General features: G+C 46.3%; 2 protein-coding genes and 1 long non-coding RNA gene across 9 annotated transcripts in view; 2 read left to right on the top strand and 1 right to left on the bottom strand.

Annotated features, from left to right (window-relative positions):
- Positions 1 to 665: 665 nt before the first annotated feature.
- RAB11B (RAB11B, member RAS oncogene family) lies at positions 666 to 13,297 on the top strand. 2 transcript variants are annotated; one of them, XM_066336101.1, is made up of 5 exons: positions 675 to 857; positions 6,622 to 6,817; positions 8,651 to 8,844; positions 10,354 to 10,434; positions 12,647 to 13,297. In XM_066336101.1, the coding sequence occupies exons 1-5, from the start codon at positions 701 to 703 to the stop codon at positions 12,790 to 12,792; spliced, it is 774 nt and encodes a 257-aa protein (XP_066192198.1). In that variant the 5' UTR covers positions 675 to 700; the 3' UTR covers positions 12,793 to 13,297. The 2 variants fall into 2 exon arrangements, with proteins under 2 accessions (XP_066192199.1, XP_066192198.1); XM_066336102.1 differs by lacking the exons at positions 10,354 to 10,434; positions 12,647 to 13,297 and adding an exon at positions 9,776 to 10,327 and having other exon boundaries at positions 666 to 857.
- A 3,336-nt stretch (positions 13,298 to 16,633) lies between these two features.
- LOC136371825 (uncharacterized) lies at positions 16,634 to 17,413 on the bottom strand. The gene is made up of 2 exons (XR_010745409.1): positions 17,360 to 17,413; positions 16,634 to 16,856 (listed from the first exon to the last, which is right to left on the bottom strand). It is a non-coding gene; the product is annotated as an uncharacterized lncRNA (long non-coding RNA).
- Positions 17,414 to 17,702: 289 nt separating this feature from the next.
- MARCHF2 (membrane associated ring-CH-type finger 2) overlaps positions 17,703 to 23,936 on the top strand; it is a 35,413-nt gene continuing 29,179 nt past the window's right edge. The window contains exons 1-2 of one of the 6 annotated variants that reach the window (XM_066336479.1): positions 17,737 to 17,775; positions 18,514 to 18,672. In XM_066336479.1, the coding sequence (XP_066192576.1) occupies positions 18,588 to 18,672 (85 nt within the window). In that variant the 5' untranslated portion in view covers positions 17,737 to 17,775; positions 18,514 to 18,587. Of the gene's footprint in view, positions 17,776 to 18,041; positions 18,443 to 18,513; positions 18,673 to 20,789; positions 20,927 to 23,936 lie in introns of those variants that run through there. The other 5 variants (XM_066336473.1, XM_066336477.1, XM_066336478.1 and 2 more) reach the window with 5 other exon arrangements.

Raw genomic sequence — 23,936 nt, 5'->3', positions numbered from 1 at the left:
CAAAGCCGAGGTGAAGGTTGTTCCGCCGCCACTGCCCGAGTGGGCACGCGGCCTCTGGCTGTGGTCACTACTCCGCTCAGGAAACTGCCTAGAGCTGCGGCAGAAAAAAAAAAAATGGGTAATGCTTTCCTTGAACAATTATGTCACCGTGAGGGCATGTTTTTGGCAGAACAGCCTTTTCAGCTGGTGTTTAGCAGGAAGGTGGGGCCAGGAGCCCCTGAGCGGGGCAGGGGGCTGCAAGGGGGCTGGGGCGGAGACTCTGGGCGGCAGCCGGGTGTCGTGGGCCGCTGCCGCGGGTCTCCCCACCCGTGCTCCCCGGCTCCGGTGCTACGCTGACCCCCTGGCCGGGCCAGTTCTCCCTCCCCCGCGCCTAGAGATGACACACCAGCGATTGGATCGGATCTCAAGCGGGGCGAAAGTTCTCTCCAGAGATCCCGCTCAAAGCAGGAGCTCCCCATCCCGAGGGCCATCCACCCTGCGCTGTAACCGCCTCCCTGAAGAGACCCCGCCTCCTCCCCGGCCACGCCCCCAGAGTCCCCGCCCCAGCCCCCGCAAACCCCGCCCCTCCCGCTCCGCCCCTCCCCGTCTCTCAGGTTCCCAGCTGGGGCGCCCAAGCACCGCCCCTCCTCAGCTGCCTGCCTTCGATTGGGTAGAGCTCCCGCCAGTTAGCGGACTTCTCTTTGTTTATTGGCTGTTGTTGATGGGTCTGGCGTACCGTTCGCCCCCTGCGGGCTCTGATTGGTCCGTGCGGGAGCGCCCCTCCCCGACTGGGCCGCGGTCGGTGCCGGGCAGGCAGAGGGTCGGCGCCGCCATCGCCATGGGCACCCGTGACGACGAGTACGACTATCTGTTCAAAGGTACGTGCTCAGCAGGGCCACGGCCCCCGCACCGCGCCGGCCTTGGCCGGGACCAGCGAGCCGCGCGAGCCCAGGAAATCCGGCGCGGCCTTGGTGCGCGGGGCGGCCTTGTGGGCCCCCGGCCTGGTCTGGTGCCTGTGGAGCCCCGGGGGAGCGGCGGAAGAGCCTCAAGGGCCTCCCCGCCCCGCCCCGCCCCGTCCCGGTCCGCGTGGGGCCGCGCCCCAGCGGCTGGGCGGCTGCGATCCCCGGGGGCGGCCGGTAGCGGGCGGGCCGCGGGCCGGGGCTGTGCCCGGCGGTGTCGGTGGTTGTCCGGAGATCGCCCGGTGTTGAGCCGGAGCTGCAATACCATAGGCTTTGGTGGAGACTCCTTCGCAGGTCCCCTGTGAGCGCCGGAATCGGGAGCCTGAGACCGTAACAGTGTTCATGTGGTTGTGCTGATCGGTGTTTTGCCGCCCCTGCCCCTTCCTGTGACATGTCGGGTTGTCGAGGGTTCAGTGCTGCTTCTGCCATGGCTCCGGGGGGATCGTCGCCGTGGGTGTCATCCCGTGGGATGTGTTCGGGGTTTCTGTCCCGTGGGATGTCTCCGCAGCCGGCCTCCTGCCTGTCCAGAGGCTCAAGCTGACCAATTTCCAGGAGCAACCCACAGCTCTGCCTGTGAGGCCCGAGGAGTAGTGCAGGTGGGTGTAGCACCTTCATCTTTGGTTTCCCAGCCTGTTTTGCACAAGATCTACTGTGGGTAGAGTAGCTGAAACGTGATTTTCATCCCAAGAGTTTACTCTTAGGAAGGGCAGTGCTAATGGTGGTCTGTGAGGGCTGGGGGTCACTTGCTGCTGTGACAATTTCCCAGGCGTTTGATGTCTTTGTATCTGGACTCTCACAAGGGCAACAGTGATTCCGAACTTGTGGACCAAAGGAAAATATTTCTCATCTGTGGGAAATATTTTATAAATGTATTTGCCTATTTGCTTTATGTGTTTTACAGTGGGTTGAATCTTGAAGACAATGGGGGGAAAAGGCCCTTATTTCTTCTCTGCCTATAAAGCAGAAGACCAGCCTGTAAAAATATGCTAAACTGTCTGAGTCTAAAGTAGTTTCCTTCTGAAGTCTGTTTCCCAGGTGGTTTAATAGGCAGGAACTTGAAAGCCTAAAAATTGTAGTTATTTTTTTCTTTCTCTGAATAGTCAATTAGGTAGGGAGAACTGCATTCATCTTTTAAAAAGACTTGATTTAAAATACGTTTTTAACATTACCTGGAATGAGACTCGACCTGAAGCCATTTGGTCAAGAACTGTGCTGTGGTGATGTGGGCACACTTTGTAGCACTTCATAAAAAAACGAGTGAGAGAATTATCTTTTTCTGTGCATGTTTTGGGAAGGGTTGTTGTGTGGATTAAAAAAACCCAAGCAGATAGAGGTGGGTTTCTTTGTGGGTTTGATTATTTATCTTTTCCTTCCTCCGAGGCTTTTTGGGACTAGACAGAAAATAATATAAATGGGACCAATTGTTATGAAGGCTCTGCTGTGAGACCAACTCCCCTTCCTTTTCCTTCTGCCTCCTCCAGTAGTGGAATTAAACATCAAGGACAATTGCTGTAATGATGTCCAGGACTTTGGTTGGTTTGTGGTTTAGCCCCTTCTTAGCTAAACAGATGACTTTTGAGATCTGTTCTCTCAGTCTGTGTAGTAGTCAGAGGTACAAATAATGATGTAGGAGGATCTTAGTCTGGGAAAGTTTATTTTTATTAAATTTAAGGCTTGACTGTTTCTCCTGCCACCTATTTCCAAAGGACAGCATGTGGCAGGCAATGAATAACTTAAGGTTTGGGAGCACTCTGTCAGTCATTGTAGTGAGCGATTATAGTCAAAGCTGCTCTACTGAACTAGTGCTTTTTTGTTCCCAAATTGGGTTTTTTTTGTGTGCATCCCAACAGAACTGCTTATTTTATTGATCACAACAAAATATTACTTGTTACCAAAGAGGCAGCCTTTGGCAGAAGGAGCCAAACTGTGTGTGCAGGGCTGTGTGGGGTAGTGAGGCTGCGAACAGCCTGTGGCTGTGTTCAGTGATGTGACCCAAGTGAAGCCAGCAGTTCTGGCCTCTATTCCCAGTTAGTTTTGTAGCAGGGATGGCGAAAAAGCAGGGACTTTCAGAATGAGTTTTGAATGCGTTAATTTGGAGTTGGATTCATGACCTTTGAAGAGCTGTTAAAAATGTTGGAAGCCTTGTACCTATTAAATGTGATCTGCACATTAATTTTGCTCTCAAGAAGATTAGCTATTATCAGTGTTTATTTTAAAAATTAAATCTGAGGTTGTGCAGATGTGTGCTGGCTCATGGAAAAGGCAGGAAAAATCAGGCACTGGGAAAAAGAGCTTTCTTTTGTGGGAATTTAGACTGCTCTGATTAGTCTCCACTTAGCAAAGGCTGTGGTTATTAAAAACAAATACGTATCTTCTTAGTCAGCAATATCTGGCAACCGTATGTACTTCAGATATATCACAAACTCTGGTTAGATGGTCTCTGCTGGAGGGAGTCTTAATCTTCTTAATTGCTCAAAAGTATATAGTCTTTTTTCCATATTAGTAAATTAGTGTATTTACAGTTTTCATAACTTGATCTCTTTATTTTTCCTTTCTTACCAATGATGTATGACACTGGAATTTTAATTCTGACTTTGGCTTGTTTTGTACAAGGATCTCTGTTGCAATAGGATACGAAATAAAGATGTTTGATTTTAGTCAGAAGGTAGTAGAAATTATAAGGTTTTATTTATAATTTATTTAATCTTTTTATAATACGTTGTGCTAAGAAAGTACGTTATTGGTCAGTAGGACTGACATCTTTTTCTATTGGCTAAGTAACAGAAATAGCTAACAACACCTGGTGCTATGGGAAAGGAATATTGTTTACACAAGGTTGTTTTGGGAAAGAGAAAACTGTTGAAAAGTTTCCTTTGAGAAGAGCTAGCACTTCTCAGGCTCAGAAAATACCGGGTCCACAGATCTCAGTATATAGGGCAGGTGTTGGGAGTGGGGCTATGCTGTAGTTCTTCATGTTCTAGACTCAGGAGGCAGAGTGAGGGTGGTCACTGAGTTGATGGATGGCTAATGTGGTGGTGATGACCCACACAGTGGCAGGGGGTGCTGGAGGAGAGAGAAAATCAGGAAATACTGAAGGAGTAGGACTCAGGATATAAGCATGAGGCTTGTCTGTGTGCATAGAGCCATCTGAAGATGGCTAGTGCTGGTTATTGGCTCATCTCACTTCCAAGATGAAACCAGTGCAACTTTTCATCACCAGTATGGCCCTTAGGGGCATTTGAAGAGTGAATTCCTCAGTTCTGGTGAGATGTGTTTAGAGAGTATTCAGACTCTTAAGCTGTCATTTGGAAGTTTTTTTTCCTACTCTGTCATGACTTCTGAATTTGAACAGGCAATACTATGTGGTGGCCTGTTACCCAATTTAGAAACTTTCCCAAGATCTAATCACTTAGTCCAGAATGTTAAAGGTACCTTCTTGCTCAACTCCCAGAGAAAATTAGTTTGTGGCTTCTTTCTGCATGTGGGGCCCCCAGTCTTGGCATCTCTCTCTTGAAATTGAAAATGCTCTTTTAGTCCTCAAGACAGAGTATTAATAAGAAGCGCTTGGAAACTCTAAGAATGCTTTTTATTGAATTGAGATCTGATTGGCTTTGTTTAACTTCTGAAAAATGCTCTCCTAGAAGCTCTCTGGGCTGGAATGTGGGGCAGCACGGTGAAGGGAGCCTGCCACAGGACACCAGCCCAAGGAGCGCAGGACCAACCGCTGGAATTTTCTTCCAGTGACAGATGGAGTTAATGACCTGAGAACTGTTTGCATGGTTTATGCCCCAAATTGATAATTTTAAAGTGCCAGAGCCTGGGAGATGGCTAGAAAGTGAAAAGGCTGTGCTTTCTCCGGCTGCAAATTCACGGGAAGATAACTCCTTTCAGAAACAGTTGGAAGCCTCACAGGTCTTCCAGTCTGGTCTAGTTTGTGTGGTGGATATTATTACTTTTGGTTACGGTCAGGGCTTTGCTGTAGTATAGAGCCTACTCCAGCCAGCAGATCCCTGTGCAAGATGGGTGACCTTTGCCTGTTTTTGTAAGGTCCCATGGACTTAGTGATGAAAAACGGTATGTCTGGAAAATAAATCTAACAAAATCCTAGAGTTAGGACTGTAATAAAATCTTTTTTTATCTCATACCCTAAAAAATGGTGAAGACCATTTGCCAAGGAAGGCAGAGCACCGTGAGGAGCTGGTTTCAGTTCTCCCGACCGGGGAGTTGTGATGCCCTGCCACGATGTGCTGGCTGCCCGTTCCTGCATCTGTTGTGTTTTGCCTGTTCAACTGTGCTAGCACAATTGTCAGTGCTGTCAGGCAGATGAGATGCTGGCAGGGTTCTCTAGGGTGTTTCAACAATGCCCCTGTGCAGCTCGGGAGCTGTTGCAGCACAGAGCCAGGGTCCAGCAGAAGCCTGGGAATGTGCTCCCGGAGTGGGGTGGCAGCGAGCTGGAGCAGGGTGCTGCCAGAGCTACATCCTCAAACAATGGCCTGAGCAGAGAAAATCTGTAGCAGCACTAAAAGGCAAGTATGATGCTTGGCCCTGGTGAGCTTGTTCTGGAAGTGTGCAATGAGAAGATTATTCTCTTATTTCCTGGGGGGAAATTTGGAATGGTTTTTGCCCGTGTCTGCTTTTCTGTAGGCAAAACAGACCATATGAATGAGGAAGATCAGCAAATCTGTACTTAGAACTGGAGTAGGAAATATTCCCAAGGTTAAAGAAGCTCACAGAGGCTGGCTGCCTTCCTTCCTTTTGCTTGGGCCAGGACACTTGAATTCCAAAGCGTATGTGATACAGTGTTCATGAGGGGAAGGGAGCATGGCTCAGCTGTTTCAGCTTTGTTTCTCTCAGTTGTTTCTTGCTCTCATGGATAAGCCAAAAAGTAGAGGGAACCTCCTGCCACAAAATGTACCTTTGTTTTCATAATTCCTTTCAAGAAAGCTGGGCTTTGTGTGCTGAAGATCTCGGCACTTACATTTTTCTGTTATCATGGCAACACCACATGTGGAGGCAGAGGTTTCTAGCTCATCTCTTCTCACGTAATCTACTACAACTTGTTTTGCTGGATGAAGTTCTGCTTTGCTTTGTATCTTTTTAGTAGTATCAATGTCTTCTGTTTTCCCCTTTCTGTGGTGAACATATTTATTTATTAAATTATTGAAATAAAACACCCTATATGACTCCAACAAGGACTGCAAATAATTGTTTACTTACCATGTTTTCTTTTTGTTTGTTTTTAATAAAAATAGAGTACACATATACTGTACAAAGGCTTTTGTTGGGCAGACAGGTCACCTGTTTCCATGCTCTTGTCTGTAGTATTTCTTAAAATGTGGATTGCAGCCTTCCTGTGCCAAAGGTCAAGTATGTGAGGGGCATCTCTGCCTGCTGCAGTGATTGGGGCCTCCAAAGTTCGCTGTTTGATTTCGACAGTTGCTGTAGCAATTTCTCATTTTCACCTCTGAGGACCAAGAAGTTACTCACCACAAAACAGCTTGGGACTTTTCTAGGGCTGGAAAAGCAAGCTGTGCACAGTAAAGACTGCAGTGTTGTCTGTGTTGTCTTTCTTGTGTTATCTGTCTGTGCATGTCTGGTGAATGTTATCTGCCATGCTGCACTGCAGTGTAGGATCAGTGCTGGTATGAGAAATTAATTGCGAAAATAATGTCTTTCCTTTCAGTTGTGTTGATTGGAGACTCTGGAGTTGGGAAGAGTAATCTTCTGTCACGTTTCACACGCAATGAGTTCAATCTGGAAAGTAAGAGCACCATTGGGGTGGAATTTGCCACCAGGAGCATCCAGGTTGATGGGAAGACGATAAAAGCCCAGATCTGGGATACTGCAGGCCAGGAGCGATACCGCGCCATTACCTCCGCGTGAGTACTGTGTCTTTGCTCAACAGAATTCTAGCAGAGATGCTGAAGAAAAGTGTATGGGTAGAGAATGAAACCAATTTGGCACACATGACAAACTCATTGTGACAGACTGCAGTGTGGATCCAAGTCATAAGATAGCAAATACTTTTGTGTTCCCTAGATTAACATAATGAAAGTAATTTTTAGATTCTCATGTTACTATGATAGAAACAAATGACAGCTTAAATCAAAACTGTGGCAAATTCTGTTGGAGTTTTGTGATTTGTTTTTTTGTCCGTGCTGAATGTGCTGCATTCATTATGTGGAGTGAGTGTCATTCAGATGGAAGCTGGGTACTGTTGGTATCAAGTTTTGGTCTAGACATGGTGGCTTACAGTAAACACTTATGGCTTCTGGTTTCAACTGCCCCTTCAGTCTTGAGATTGAGGGTATTTTTAGGAAAACCTGCAGCCACAGAGCTGCCACATCTCAATGACTGAATTAGTCACAGCCCTGAAAATTAGGTCCATGAGTGCACACATCGAGTAGCCAGGAAGTAGGAAGGCAACTATGATAGTACTGACTGTGCAGCATTAGGCACAAGATAAGAAGCTTTTTCACCTGTGGAACCTTTTTAATCCACAGAGTGGCTTGACGTGTACCTGTTTCTATGCTGGCAAAAGTATCTGGCAGAGGGCAAAAAGAAAACCCTTTGGTCAGGCCTGGTTCTCCAGAGCATTTTCTGGTCATTGAGTTGATTTTTTGTTATGCTACAGATGTGTATCAGTTTTTAAAGATAAAAACATGTTTCTGAGTCATGCAGAGATTGAGCCATTAAACTCAAGGTTAGGGGAATTTTGTCACGATGGGAGAAAACCAGGAGAGCCTGGTGCCCAAAAGGAGCGGTCTATAGGGAAAGGGATGCAGAAGCAGATGTGAGGGACAATTTCAAATTGCACCTTTTCTGGAACTGTTAGTGCGACTTTCTGAAAAATTTTTGTGACCCTTGCTCTTGCTGTAAAAACTGCTAGTCTAGTCTGGGTCAACCACAACTGGTTGGGAATTAGTGCAGCTGCAGTCCTGTGATCCTGCCTCTCCTTTGTGCTGGCACTAACTGCTGCTCGACACATCACTCAGACAGTTCAGCCTGCTCAGCCAGCAGAATGCCAGACGTCAGGGAAAAGGGAATGTTTTCTGCTGACTTGGTACCCTGACTCAGTTCAACATGTTAGACAGGTGCTGGCAGAACTGAGAAGAAATGGTAGGATTGTGTGGAATAGAGATATGGATGTTACAGGATTGCAGATACAGATTGGCTTGTGCTGAGCCGAGCCCTTGGCTTGTGTTGAAATGGGTCCAAACTGCGCTAAGGGGGCAAACTCTGTTCCCGGATTAGAGGTTTGTGGATAGTGACAGTATAGCCCAGAGTCCCCTATTTAATTTGTAGGAGGGACAGGAGATACTTGAAGGATCAGGAACAAATATTGACATTTTATTAAGGGTTATTTTCCTAGCAGAAAGTTAGGTTGTAACTTCACAAAAACCTCCCAGCTGTACCGATTCTGCAATACTGAGTTTTCCTGCACATGGTTGGAGCAGACAGGACATTTTCAGTCCTGGTTTCTGCAGGCTCTCCAGCATTTTGGTACACACACTGGATTTTTTTAGAAATGCCATTAGGAAAAAACCCTGCATTTGGAGCTTGGTTTTAGGCTTCAAAACCACTCCAACAACAGTACCTGCATCGGCACAAATTTTTCCAAAGTGGAAAGCATTATAGAAGATCTAGATGTCCTGTTTGTTGGCGTGGCTGGGACAGAGCTGTCGCTGAAGTGCTGTGCCTCGTGGTTTCAGATATTACCGTGGTGCTGTTGGGGCTCTGCTCGTCTATGACATTGCCAAACACCTCACCTACGAGAACGTGGAGCGCTGGCTGAAGGAGCTGCGAGACCATGCTGACAACAACATTGTGATCATGCTGGTGGGCAACAAGAGCGACCTGCGCCACCTCCGGGCCGTGCCCACTGATGAGGCCAGGGCTTTTGCAGGTTTGTACTGTGGGTTTAGGGCCCTGGGGGATGTGCCTGCAGTGATCACACAGTTTTGCCCAGGGCTGAACTCTCACCTCAACCTTTAATTTGAACCCTAACAACAACATTTAAGGTGTTTTGTTTTAATTAAAATATCTTGACTTATTAACTAGCATGTGGGGTTGGTTTGGGGCTTTTTGAGAATTTTTTTGTCATTTTTAGTTTGTGGTTTTCTGTTGTTTTTTAAATCCAGTGGTAGTACATGTTTTTGCAACACTGTCCTTGAGTTGCCTGATAGCTGAAGATTAAACACTTCCCCTAACAAGGCTAGAAACAGTAAGCAAGATTTAGAAGATAAAATATCACAATAAAATATAAAATGTCACAATACAAAATGTCCATCCTTCCTTTCTAGAGACCTTCTTCTGAGTAGATATCTATGTGGACAGCTACAAATCAATGCTGAACCTTCTCTCAGATGGGGTGGTTGCTGCTCTAGAGCACTGATGCATATAGTAGTGTCATCTAGTCTCACGTAAATGCAGCAATTGTCAGACTTGAAAATTACCATTTGTTGGGAGAAGTCAAGTGGGTTATGTAAGAATTTGTCACTGCATTCCTTCTCTCTTCCTTACCTGGCAGAGCACTGGTCAGATACTCTTTTGCTCTGAAAGGCCTTTTATGTGTCTGTCAAGCCTGGAGGTGGAATGTAAATGTACAACCTCTAAAATACCTCTAGAAATATTACCAAAGGTTGTTTATACACACTTTCTGAAGTTTGCTGGTAAGCAAATATCCTGAGAGTAGTAGAGCTGCTTTAAATTTTCAGATGGAGGAGAAGTGACATTTATCTTAAGAGAAGCAAAATAAGTTGGTGGGTGCCCCCGATAGTCTATTACTTTGGTCATTTGGTTCAACTTCTTACTTTTGACCCTAATTTCCTCCTAAGGCTGTTTTAAATTACTAGTGGTGGTCTAATTGTTGCTGTTTAAACTCCATGACTGAAATTTGCCTGTTACTGGGCAGCTGATACAGAACCATTCTAGGTATGATATTTGAGTCACTTTATTTTTTAATTAAAAAAAAAATGTTTTGCATTGTAAGAGGAAGGAGGAAAATAGACTGTGTTCCGGGAGTCACTGTTATTTGGAAGTGGAGTCTGATAGGAAAGTACAGGTCTAATGTTCTTTTTGGGGTTGCAGAGAAGAATTGTGTCTCTGTAGCAGCTGACGTGCTTTTGCTGGGGCTCTTGCTGAAGGTACCTCTAGGGGTGATCTGCAGCCAGAAGAGAATGATATTTTGTGTTGCTCTATTGAGCTAGGGCTGCAGTGGGGAAAATGTTCTTGCACTTTGGGCAAAGGAGATGTTCCTGAACTGCAGCACCAAGGTGTTCCTTGTGCAACAGGGAAAAAAAAAATTACTTGGCCCTGGCTGGTTTGGGCTGAAATAAAAGATAAAAACCTCAAAGTTAATGTGAAATAAAGTGTTATTGAAGTTCTTAGCTGAACTGCTTCTTATTTATTACAGAAAAAAATAACCTATCTTTTATTGAAACATCTGCTCTGGATTCAACAAATGTAGAAGAAGCCTTCAAGAACATCCTTACAGGTATGGTTTGTTATGGATTCAGAGGAGCTGCTGAGGTGGTGGATCTTCTTCATGGGCACATTTTGTAGTTTTCTGGAATGTTTTGGAAATGAGTGTTGGTAACGATGGTTAGTTTGCAAGCTTTCTGATCTCACCTTTGTGTTCTGCCTCCCACCGTATGCACCCTTTCTGTCCCATGAGAGGGTTTCTGTCCCCTGGAGGTTTCTATCTCCCAGTGTTCCAGAAGTTCAGGCTACTGCAATAGTACTGTTGTAATTGTACTTCTGTGCCTGCACAAAATCTCAGCAGTGAAGCCCAAGGTGCCCAAGAAGAGGCAGACAGGAAAAAGGGGTACCCAAGTTGCCTCTATAGGTAAAAAGCCTGACAAGGAATGGGTTGTATTTGCTTCCCAGCAGATGTGTGTTATTAGAGCTACTAGTGAAGCAGCTAGAGTGTGAGGCAGAGCTGACTGCCCAGAGCAGGAGCTGGGCCAGTCTTGCACCATGTAGCAGATTCATGGCTGATCTGGGACACTTGGCTGGATCTAAGGCAACTTCTCTGGCACTTCAAGACAGTGTTTTTGATTTTAGTGCACAGAGTGTAGTTGAACAGTCACTGTCAATCCTGTCTTCCTTTGCAGTGTTCTCCTGAGACTGACCCTGGTTAGAGATGCTGGCCTGAGGCCACAGTAGGAGAGCCACAGTGCTGTAGCAACTCAAGCTGAGGTCAGGCCTGAGCAAACTGAACTCACCCTCTCTCTCTCTCTCTCTCTCTCTCTCTCAGCATCCTGGGCTCCCAAAAGTGTTGAGATTGTCTAGTTTGGGAAGCATAGGCACATGGATAATAACACTGAGAAGTCCTGAAAAGGCTGTTCCTAAAGTGAATACACCTGGGGGAGAATCATCCTTCTAAGAGATAAGGAACCTAGGAAAATCGGCTGTGTAGTGAGTTGGAAGCCACCACAGGGTCTTGGCAGAGGGAAGAGAGTGTGAACAGCAGAACAAGAGTTTCCTTACTGGCCACTTGTTTGAGGAATCACTAAAGACCAGAAGAAAAACCCACAAAACACTCCAAAGAGATACTACCCCAAGGCAAAGGGGGCTTGGCAACGACTGTGAACTGCTCAAATTCAAATACAATACTGAGCAGGAAAGAAAGAGGATGTGACAGCCTCTGAACAACCCTCCTTCTCCCTTTCAGCAAAGATTTGTAGGTAGCCAGTGGCAACAGAATTGGCCTTGAGTTAAAGGTTTCTATTTTAAACAACACAAATATTTGCAGATTCTTACAGCCTAACAAAAAAACCCAAACCCCATAAACAAGCCCTGTACAGTCCTCTGTGATTTTTAATCCTTACTAAAGGCTTTGGGTAGTGCCATTTTGGGATTGTAGCTGTATGAATGTGACCATAATATTTACTACAGACTTCCAGGGAAGTACTTGCCCTTTTCCTGTTTCACAATTGAGGGAAGTTGGAATAAGGGCTTATAGTCAGTGAAATAAGTAACTTAAAAACCCTTCCACTTATAAAACTTCAGCTAACTATGCAGTTGAAACAGTTTGTTTCTGAAAGCTTTTAAGCTGGCAGTCTCTCTTCAGTGATAACAGCTTTGTGGATCTGTGTGCTTTCAAGCATAAGTTAGTTTGAATGGAATAAATTCATTTGGAGAAGTACAGGGCTTTATGGACCCATGCAGCTTTTTACTGTCATAGGTAGAAAGACTGATGTGTTGCAGGGAGGAGTGTTGCTGTTACTTGGCAGGTTGCCAGGAGCAGAGGTGGGCATCAGGTAACTTGCTGCTGAGAAGGTTTCCCAGCATCCTGGTGATTGGTGTTTCTAGAGTGTGCTGCCCACTTTTTTTTATTCACAAAGACAATGATTCCCTGTTTTAGAAATGAGCATTCCTGCTGCTTTCCCATTTGAAAACCCTTTTAATAATCCCCATTTTCATGGAGTCATTGAAAAAGAACAGGATAGGAAGTGCTGTTGCGGAAGACAGTGAGAATTCTTGTCTCAATAGCTTTTCCAGGCAGAGCCAGCTCTATTCATTCTGGAACTGGAGTGCTAGCCAGATGTTGCATGCCACATCTGGTTAGCCTAGATTCCCTTTCAGAGCCTTCAAGTTAAATCCTCTCCTTCTTGGGTTCTGGCACATTCTTGGACAGTTTGCTCAGCGCCGTGCCCGTGGGAGGCCGTGCCCTTGGGGCTCTGACCCATGTGCTCTCCTTGCAGAAATCTACCGCATCGTGTCGCAGAAGCAGATCGCTGACCGGTCTGCGCATGATGAGTCTCCTGGCAACAACGTCGTTGACATCAGCGTCCCACCAACCACTGATGGACAGAAATCCAACAAACTCCAGTGCTGTCAGAACCTGTGACCTTCTCTAGATGACTGTTGTGCCCTCCACTTTGTCTGTGCTTCATTTAGAAACCTGTGTGCACTTCCTATCTCCTGTGATTCAGTGACTCCCTCCTCCCTCCTTTACTCCATTCCCAAATCTCCCCTCTCATATTAGAGCTTTAATTGTAGGGCTAACATCCCTTTGCCTCTGAAACCCCTTCCATGTGGTGACTTCTGGGCTTGAAATGTAGTCACTGATCTGATAGACATGTTTGTGTTGGAACATCTGCTGCTGGATATTATCCCATGAAACACTCTTATCAAATAGGCTTGTTTTGGTTTGGCTAGGTTGTTTTTTTTTTAGTTTGGTTTTGTTGTTGTTGTTGTTGTTTTCTGGGAGGGGAACAATGGGACTTGACTCTACCAGTTGAAGAAATAACTACATTTAGGTGACAAGGTTTTTTCCTCCCATAGTCAGATACCTCTTTTTTCTTTTGTTTCTGTAAACATGGGGGAGAAATTAAACTAGCTGTCCTGCCAAATGCTCTGTTTTCTGTCCTGATGAAGTCTCACAATGAGGATTTTAGTAGCTGCACACACATAAGAAAGCTGTTGAAAATAACATTACTTATTCTGTAATTACCCCTAATACAGTTAGTCTGGCTGCATAGTTTACTGTTTCCTGCTTGGGAAATCTTTCTCTATTCTTGTTTTATTTGGGAACAATGAAATATATCTGCATTGCTTTCTCTGTCACCATGAATGCCTGTGCAAGCTTTATGAAGTGGTGTAATATTTATTCATGGCTTATGTTTCTCAGTTAACATTATTGTACAGTAAGTGGCAGAGTATTGGTTTCAGAAATCTTTTGCAGGCTGTACAAGTAGGCTTCTTTTGTACTGTAGGTCAGTGTCTGAAAGCAGGATCTGCTCTAGCTCCAGGGGCTTTTTTTTTGCATGCTGCTTTTTCTCTAGATCTCTCCTGCCCCTGTCTGAGTGAGTGAGGCAATATTTTCATGTTGCATATATACTTGCACTTGGAAGGGTTTTGGTTGTTGCAGAAAAACACAATACTTTATACATTTTGTAAAACTTCTGCAGATCCATAGTATTGGGAACTTTCTCTTCATGATCTTTCACTATTGACCTCTACTAAAATGCATAATATTAGGATTTCACATAATAACTACTAACCTGTTGTTTTCTTCTTACCGTTTTACTGAACTGCAGACTGTAATTCTTAAATGATTGTACTTCACTGATGTAACAGATTTGTCATCAGCAGGGCTAACTATAATTCTTTGTTGTGCTGAATGGGAAGAATGTTACCACAACTTTGTGTAGTCAGTCTCTTGTTTGCTTGTGCAAATCTCTGATGGCTTTTCATCATTCGCTAACTCTTGCACACTGGTATCCCCTTTGGTATCCGCTGAATGTTCTGATGGCAAATACTGGGTGAAACGATCTTAAGGAAGAGCTGGAGACCCTCTGCTGCTCCCTGAAGGCTTGTGGAGCCATTTGCAGTGAGTTTTTGCTCTGTATTCTGAGCCTGTACCTCACTGGATGAATCCCAGCTGCATATTAGTGAGTTGATTTTTCTTTACTGATGCAAAGCAAATATGAAACTGACTTGTGCTTGAAGAGGAAACCTGACATTCTAGTCTCAATTGTTCTGTCTAGTTACATAATAAAATTAAGGGCAGTTAACTCTGATGGTTTTTCTTTTATAAGATTTCCAGACCAATGCCTTTAATTTTGTACTGTAAGCACTGAGAGGGCTCCAGCTCATAGCACAGGATATACATGATGCCTGGCACTTCCACTCTTCACCTTTGTTTAGAAGTTACATTCAAGGTTAAAGGGTGCATGCTTGCAGCCTCATTGAATGAGGGTGTGAATTCCTCTGTAGGCTTCACAGGGCTCTGTCCTAAGGGTGTTCCAGTTCAGGAAGCACTTTCAACTTCACTAGCATTCTGTTGAGAGAAGGTGGGAACTGGGATGTCTCCTTTTTGGTGGTCCAACACCAGAACGTAACGTGCAGTATTCAGACAGCTGGCAATGAGAGAATGGAAAATTCTGAAATATTGAAAATATTTCATTTGAGAACAAGTGAACACTAGTGGAGCTGGGCTCCTTAATTTTTGAACAAACTTTATATAAAGAAATCAGTTGGGTAGCATGAGGAGTTGTACTGTTAAGAAGACTTACTAGTTCAGGGTGATGTATTAAAATGCTTACTCTGCAAGTTCTGTTACTAACATGAAGTTTCTAGAATCAGTCTAGCCTGGTATAAGAACCCAAGAAGCAGTTAAGTCACTTCATTGTCTCTTGAAAGATTTTCTTTAGTCTTTTACTTTGTGGAAGGCTCTAAACTTTGCTGCAGAGTCCCGGTGAAAGATCAGTGTCTAGGGCTTAAGTGCTGTTAAATTTATGGGTATTGAAGAGCTCTTGAACAACTCCATTGTCCAAAGCCTCCTCAGCACTGGTGGCCCTTGGACCATTTGGTTGTGTTTGAGATTGTGTTGTGTGACAGGGAAAGGCCTCCTGCCCTTTGCTGGGGGCACCCAGGATGAGGGAGTTGTGTATGTGCACATGGGCAGCCGTGTACTCCTGAGAGCACTGGGAATGGCGTGGGGGCTTTAGTCTGCTGTGGTCCCACAGGATGAAATGAGGCTGTTCCCAGTCTGCTGTGCCGCTCTCCAGGCAGAGCCACAGTCTTCCTGGGCTCCTGCCTAGTCTAAGCATAGGGCTGTTTGTGACAGTAGAAAAAGGACAATGGACCAGTTCTGCCAGGTTAGGCCATCTTTCTGTGCACAGACCAGGGAAAGTGCTTCTGATCTGGAGTTCCTGGTGTCCTGATGAAGCATTGTGCACTCCTTAGTAACTGCATCCACAGCCCAGCCCACCACTGTAATGGAATTGCTGAGGGAAAGACTTGGATGAATCCTGAGCAAACTGGAAATGCTGAAGAGCTGTCTGACATTAAGAGAAGCTCTCCAATAGCCCAGACTCCTTGAGCATGCTTTCCTGATGTGGAAATTAGAGACTACATGTAACCTTAACTAGACTGCTTCATCCTCCAGCTTTGCTGGCTGTGTGTCTCTCAGTATTACTGTCAGGAAAAAAGGAAAGGTTACAAAAAAAAGAAAGGCTCTCTTCCATCTGCCTGGAGGGATTTGAGGGTTGAATTTGGCTTTTGTAAAACTCCTGATAACAGGAAAGCTGGCTGTGAAAAGAAGAAATGTGTGCTCTGCTTGCTTTACTTGGATGTTGAGGCTGACTTTCCTTTAACTATTGAAAACACTACAAAGGCCTGAGTGCTGCCACCTGTGTCAGGAACACAACCATCAGAGGCTCCCGCTAATGTCTAGAACAGGTCCTTTAATGCTAAATTAGGCAGGAGTCTGTCGTGCTGCATCTCTTGCTGATGGGGAGGGTGAAGGCTAAAGTATGTACATAAAAGTGACTTGGTCCTAAGCACACAAACAGTTAATTGGTAAGATAAATTTCTTGGGTAGATTAGATCAATTCAGCTTCTTTTCCTGCAGTCAGCGCTTACAGACAGGTGAGTTAGTCTGGGATCTTCACTGGAGCCTGCACAGAACAAGGAAGTTTGGTTCATAGGAAAGTTTCAAAGCTCCATATTTGTATGAATGTAAAAATCCAGTTGATGGGTGACAGCTTGCTACTTTGTTGAAAAGATTTCTGTGTGTGCTTTGGAGGCCATTGAGATTGCTTTGAAGAAAGGCAGTTTGATACCATCCTGCCCCTGTTTAGAGGCAGTAGAAAGATGATGGTTGCCAGAGATGCCCCCATTTCAATGCTGTTCTGTGACCCCGTGGTGACCAGGGCTTCTTGGGTGAACACTGAGCTGTTAGCTGGGTGTGGAAAGGGTTGGGCTGAGCCTTTATTTGAATCAGTTACTTAACAAAAGCTGTTGGAAAAATATAAAGGAGGTATTTTTGCTCCTGGTGCTTTGATCCCTGTGTGATGTACTGCTCCAGAAGGTGGAGTAGGATCTATTTCTGGCCGAGTCTTACCGAGGCTTGGTGATTGTTTCCCTTCCAAGCAGAAGGAAGAACTTGGTTAGAGGTTCTTGGCTCTGTAGAAGAAAAGAAGATCCAAATGAAGTGGCTCAGTCACTTAGAGAAGATTTTTTCCTCCATAAAAAAATTGAACAGTGTTAAAAGTAGGGGCCTGAATTTCAGCTAAGGAAAATCATACAATTGAAGGTGAAGACTAACTGTCCTTCACGTAAAGTACAGTAAGTGGGAGTTGAGGGGTAGATTCTCCTGACTTGCAGATTCTTAAATGTAGTTGGTGATTTATGGAATGTTTCCATGGAATGGGTATCTCCAGGGCTGCACTGTTTCAATAAATCACAGCAATTCCTATTTTACACTGGTCAGATAATGCATGGTAGTGTTGACTATCAGGCTTTGTAGGCTATAAATAGTAGTGGGCCTTTATGCAACCCAGAAGAGAGGTTCCTTTCATTTACTTTTATTCCTGTGTTAAGTGCAATTCACTTTGTAAATAAACACATCACTCGATTTTTGTGCATGGTTATGATGTATTGTGGATATAAAGACTGCCAAATCATACCGTCTGTGTAAAGTTCTGTTCCAGATACAACTGTCGAACAAGGTGAGGGTCGGGGCGGGTTTCCGTACTGCTGCCGGCGGCCCCGGGAGCGGCGGGACAGGACCGCAGGGGCCGCGCTGGGCGGTATCCCGGGGCTGGGGGCGGGGCCTGGGGCGGGGCCCGGGCGGTAGGGGGCGGGGATGGGAACGGGGCGGGGCTTAGTCGCAGGGTCCCTATTGGCCGCCGGCTGTTGCCAGCGGGGTCGCGTTGCGACGACGGCGGGTTGCCCGCAGTCCATTGGGTGCTCGGGAGCTGCGTCAGCGCGATGCGGGCGGGGATTGGAGGGCGGGCGCCGGGGGGCGGGGCCAGGCGGCCGCCGCAGCCGGCGCTGGGGCGGCGCGCGCCGCGCTGAGGGGCCGCTGGCGCCGGGAGCGCAGGTACCGGGTGGGGGGGTGCAGCCCGGCCGGCCCCACGCCCCGCTCCACGCCCGCTGGCCCGGGCAGCGCTCCGGCGCGGGGCTGCGGCGCGGGAGCGGCGGCTAGGCCGGGCCGGGGACCCGGGCGCCCTGACAGCCCTCCCGGTGTGCGGCGCCGCTCGTGCTCAGGAGCCGGAGCCAGGCTGCAGGTCTCGGGGCCTCTCCCGCGCAGCTGCTGCCGTGGGTCCCGTGCGAGACGCTGCCGCCGGTACGGGCTGCGCTGTGTTCGCTGTGCGGAGCCCCCGCGCCTAAGCCGCGGCCCTTCCCGGCTGGGCGGGGCTGGGCCGGGCTGGGCCGGGCTGGGCTGGGCTGGCACTGTCCCCCGGGAGCGCCGGGGGTGTCGCCTACAAATGTCACCAGGGGCAGAAGTGCCGGAGGTTTGAGAAACGGCGTTTGTTCATTAGATTCTTCTTCCTTGGCTTATTAGGGAAAGTTTCCTTTGCCAGTGGGCTCTCGTACCTGTTTTTTCACCTGTTGGGGAGCGTTTTGGTGCCTGTTTTGCCTCCTGAGCACACGGACTCGCTGCCTTATGTGCAGAGATTTCTCAAGAGATTGAGCTCGGTGTCACAGCACAGCTGAAAAGGTTGCTGCAGTCCTGTGTTGTAGCAGCTGCTGCTTTCCTCCGTAGTGTAAGCTTAGAGTTTGCCATGGACTTTTCATAAACTGGCAATCTTTAACTTTGTGTCTCATTTAAACTCAGGTTTCTCGAGACAACTGTCTGTGACAGGCCAGAAATGCTGGTTTGTGGGATTTGTACACACAAACCTGTGGCTCATGTACAGGAAGATGACTGTGACCTGGGAAGTGTTTTTGTTGCAGCCTCAAACACTTGCTCTTGTTAAATATTCTAGAGCTGGTGGTGAGACCAAGATTACAAACCAAAACGCTGTGCAGTGACTTTGGAGGCTTCTGGAGTGTGCAGTTGCTTGTATGTAGTGCCCTTAGAAATGGTGCCACCAAGGCATGGGGTGGAATATCTGCACTGCATGGTGCTGCTGGACCAAGGAGAGTTCAGGCTGTTGTCCTCTTGGAGGGACTTGTGCAGAGCTCAAATTTTGCAGGCAGGCAGGTGGGGTGTTGCTCCTGTTGGGGATGATGATGGCAAACTGGCAGTGTCAGGGTTATCCATCTGACTTTTTATGCTGCTTGTTTTTATTCAGGGTTCTGTTCTTTCCCTGCTGTGTGTGATGAAGATCTGTCAGTGGGGATGTGATTCTCATCCCACCCTGTGCCCTTTATTTGCTTATCCCTAAGGGACTGTTTCTGTCCTCCTCTTAACCCTCTCTATTACCAGCCCTTAATTTTCCTTGGCACTCTCATTCTCTTGCTCCACTCTCCTTCCAACAAGCATTTATCTCTGTCTTTCCCTTCTGATGCAGTTTCTAGCACTTTCTTGACTTTTTTCCAGGTTCTTATTGAGAATGCCTGTGATGTCACTGTGGTCAGCCAGCTGCATTGGTCCCGTTTGTCAGTCTGCTTGTGGGAACATAAAACCCTGCTTGGCTGCCACTCACACGTGTGCAGTATAATCCTTTGAACAGCTGGACATTAGTCTTGGCTATCCAAGGCTAAAGTGTTTGAATCCTTTTCTGCGACTCCAAAGGATTATGCAGGGGATGGTGCCCTGGCACCAGAAGTGCCCTGGTTTTTCTGGTGTGTTTGAAGCTGTAATGGTGTGTCACCCTTCAGAAACAGAGGCTCGAAGAGAAGGGAGCTGGGACTGTAAAGTCCCTTTGTCACATGTACTGTGACAATGTATTTAATAATTCTGGTTGAGGACAGAATGTCTAACTACCCCCAAGCATGCACTGAGGAGCGTTGCAGGCAGCCTGCATCAGTAAGAAGTAGTCTAAACTTTGCTAGGAGCAGACCAGGTGGCACAGGGAACCTGTGTGAGCCTAATGTGGAGTTCATGGACACTCTATACCAGTTATAAAGCTGGGGGCGTCTGTGTGTGGTTAGCTGATCAGCACCACTGCCTAAGTGGAAACAGAAAATGGCATTGGAACTAATGTTCCTTGCTTTGGGTGAGTTTGCTCTTTTTTTGCTGTGGATTGTACAGGGGCTGCAGGGTGAGGTCACCCTGTGCTGGATGCCAAGTGGACCATGCAAATGAGCAGAACTACAATGTACTGACTGTGAGCAGCTTCTGACAGAGTTCTTGCCTTCATGGATGCTGGGAGAGGGCCTTTCCTCTTTTAGGTGATTGATGCTGGCCCGCATCAAGCAAGTGTAGAACAGGACGTTTCCTTGGGAGGAAGTAAGCACCATTTTCTTGACCAAAGTCAAGTCAAAATGCATCCACAGCAAGCTGAGGTTGAGTGTGGACTCTGAGACTGTGAGTCTGAGGGACTGTTTCAAGTCCTCAGGATATGACTTCGTAATAGTTCTGCAGGTAGAGGCACAAAGCAAAATGGGCTTTTGGGAACTTTTTTCACTATTGCTTAAACTATCTTGGTTTTTCATACTAAGAACACAGAAGCTTTTCTTAGAAAATGAAGGGAGGGTTCCAGAATTGTGAACTATAAACTACAAGATGAGTTTTTTTCCACTTGACTTTGAGTCAGCTTTGGATATTTGGAGATTTCAGAGTTTCTGTTTCCAAACTGGTTTTCTTCCCCCTTCAGACTGAAGTTCAAGCTGGTGTGTCTCTTCTCCCTCCCAGTCTAATTTACTCTGGTTAACTTATGCTTCTGCCTGCTCTTAGCTTCAGCCTTTCCCACAATAGAGAAGTGGTTTCACTTACTGACTCTTGTCCCCTTGGAAGCACTCTGGGCAGGCCTCAGTAAGTGACACCTGGGCACACAAGCCATGAGGAAAACTAAGCCCTGGGACTCTTTTCTGTGAAGGAAATGAGCACAGCACCAAACCAGGGTAGGCAAGTGGTCTCCATGAAGTCTGTGTACATTAGCTTTCTCTGGTGGTAAAATGATGCATTAATCTATCCTGAGATTTATCAAGTGTGGCTTATCAAATTTGTGGCTTATCAGCACAGTTCATGTCATGCATGTAAACAGCAGGATCTCCACCTCTCCAGTCCTGGTCTTGTTCTCTGTCCAACTCCAACTGTAGCAGGTGTTCCCTGGAACCTGTGTCTTTGTGCCATCTTTGCTGTAAGTAGACCAGGTCAGCTGTAGCTCATTGCAGCAGCAGTGCAGCTCAGCTGGGAGAGGAGTTTTCCCACTGGTTTGGGAGAGCTCTTGGCTGCCTGTCTTGCTGGGTTAAAGCAGGGAAGTCACTACTGGGTGTCCTAGGGTCTTGTGCACCTTTCCTGGGGGTGGAATATGCCTCTCCTGCTGTGCAGTTACAGCCTGTGAGAGCCCTAAGCGCTGAAGGTAAAGTGCAAAATGACAAATTCCTGAAAGCAGGGACTGCTGGTATGTCCTGAGGCAGGGACTGAACCCTGTGCATCCTCCAGTGAGGGGAGCAGCCCAACAGGAGCTGTACTGACCTGCAGCTCTTCCTACCCATCAGCCTTGCAAATACCTTTCCTGCCCCAGGCCTCTCTAGAACAAACAGTGTTACAGTTTGGAATCTGTCATTTGCCCCCATTTCAAATAAATAGGAATCTGTAAGTTTTATTCCAGATTTTATGTAGCAATTCTAACTAAACTTCTCAATTCCTGATAGAACCTGAGATGACTGTGTGTGATTAACCTCAAGGAGAGAAGTGCTGTAATTGCTGTTGCAATTTTAATCAGTTGTCACAAAATTACTGATCAAAGCTGAAGGAAACATTCTCCTCCAGTTCCTAAAAAGAGGGAACCAGGGACAAGGAACAGCACTGGCTCAGGAAATAAAAATACCAACAAATCAAACTTACCTTCTAAAGCACTTTTCTGTGAAAAAGAGAATTATGCAAGCTCTTGGCTTGAATGGGGATATCTTTCTTTGAAGCTTTTAGTGCTTTAGTCCTCTTTCAGCTGAAAGCTTTTTGGGGTTAGATTTGAGAGTGATGGGAAGGGAAAGGTAAACTTCAGTTCTGGACTATTTTAAATTTATTTCCTCCCAGTTTTTCTTGTACTTCCCTGCAGACAAATCAGACAAGGCCTGTGTCCAGAAGAACTAGAAATGCAGCCTAAGCAAAACACTGCACACTGAACTGAGAGAGTTTTGCAGCACAGATACCAATTGTGAAGTTTCACTTGAGGATTGAGGAGGGAATCTGTAGCAGCAGGGAGTAGGCAGAAGAGAGACACTGGTGCAATTGGCTGGCATCAGTGAACCCTTCTCTCTGGCTGACCATGGGGATGCTTTCAGTTGGTGTCTGCTCTGGAGCTCTCCAGAGTGGGGTGGTGAGTCACAGGCTGCCTTTGGTGGTGCCTTGGCTAGAAAGCTCTTTGAAAGCTAAATCTTCTGAACAGATTTGTGATACAGCTAGGTTGAAAAGTATAAATAGCCAAGTTAAATTTCAGATCAAATGTCTCCTGGGAGCTGAGTGAGCTGCCTAGTTTCCATGCAGCGGTTGCACACTGGCAGCGCTGCTCTGAGCAGCTGGGGCAAGCAAAGTTGCTGTGTGCTGTGCTGGTGGTTTGTTCCAGCTCCAGGTAATCTCCAAGCAGAGCATTCATATTTGTATAGCAGTACAAATGGTGCTTTATAAACCAAGAAGGAAAACACTAGCGAGAATGCAAGTTCTTTTTGATCTGGGCTTCCCAATCCTGAAATAATGTGTTGTATCCTCCTGAGTCATGCCCTTTGAGGGACTGAGCAGTTCTGTGGTGTGTGGGTACTGCAGTCTTGATCTGGTGCACGTGTTACTGCTACACTAAAATTCTATTTCCTGAGGTATTACACACAGCTGGAAAATCCATTTGTTCTGAACAAACTGCAACTGCCTGGCAAGTGACTGTGCAGGACTGGGGAGCACTTGAGCTTTGACCTTGCTGCAGAGGCTGCCTCTGTTTAAAGAGCAGCTCGCTGAAGCAATAGAGCTGGGAAGCAGAAGTGTCTGCTGCTGGTGTTTTGTAAAGCACGTGGGTGCAGAGAGGTGTGAGAGGCCACATGGTTCTGGTCCCTTCAGCAGGGCAGGGCTGTGCTTGCATCTTGTGGGCTGGCTTTTCTCCCCAGTGGAGGGTAGCACTCTGTAAGAATTGTTTTGCAGGCATGGTAATACATTTCTTTTTCACCCTGGTTCATGGTTTCAGTTTCAAGTCTTTCTAATGTATCTTTCTTTCCCTGGAAAGTGTGATAAAATTCAGAGGGAGGTGGGTGCAGAGACTGTGTAGTTGCATCATGTAGTGAGTTGTGCTGCTGTTCACCTCTAAAAGCTGATGTCTTTATAACCCTCAGAGGAGTCACAGGTGTTCCTCATGCCCCAGCTGGTTTTCAGTTGTTCCCTTATGAAAGTTGTTATCAAAATGAGTGAATTTTGATTGGAGGTACCCTCTGTGAAGAATTTTCTTCTAATGTTGCAATTCATTTTTCCAGATGTTAGTAATTAAAGTGCAGTAAACTTTTCTTTCATATGGCCTTGTGGCAGATAGCAAGTCTCAAAAGATCTGAGATAACGCTGTTCATTTTGGCATTCCAGCTGTAACATACAGCCTAATCATTCCCAAGCACAGCAAGAAAAAAAATCATCCTTTAGGCTTCTTTTTTACTGATTTTTTTTTTAAACATCAAAGCTTGAACCTTTTGCTTCTTTTTGAATATTGAGTAACTTTATTAGGCAATGAAGAAAACTTTTTTGAAACAAGTGGGTGAATGTAGGGACATCTGTGGATGGCAGAGACAAGGTACTCTGCAGACCTGAGATATTCTAGAGACACATGGTTTTATTGCAAGGGTCATGGATAAAGAGGGCTGCTTTCAGCCACCAGCCTCAGCTGGAGGGAAGCCTGAAAGAGAGAGGGAGAGAGAGAGGAGATATGAGGTGAGGGAGGTAAGAAAAGTGCCGGGGTCAGGGTGGGAGGAGAGAGGGAGGTGGAAGCAGCAGAGGGAGAGAGAGGGCAAGAGAAGGGGCAAAGAGGCAAGAGAGGAAAAGGGGCGAGAAGAGAAGAGGTGAAGAGGTAAGAGGGTAAGAGTAAGAGAGCAAGGTCCTTGTTCCAACACATTCTATCTCCTTTTGTGTTGAATATTCTGATTTACAGTGACCAGCTGGCACAACATACAAAACCTACA

Source organism: Sylvia atricapilla, chromosome 26, assembly GCF_009819655.1.
Source record: "Sylvia atricapilla isolate bSylAtr1 chromosome 26, bSylAtr1.pri, whole genome shotgun sequence".
NCBI lineage: Eukaryota > Metazoa > Chordata > Aves > Passeriformes > Sylviidae > Sylvia > Sylvia atricapilla.
The sequence above is the reverse complement of the archived record's forward strand: the minus strand, read 5'-3'. Positions and strand labels throughout refer to the sequence as shown.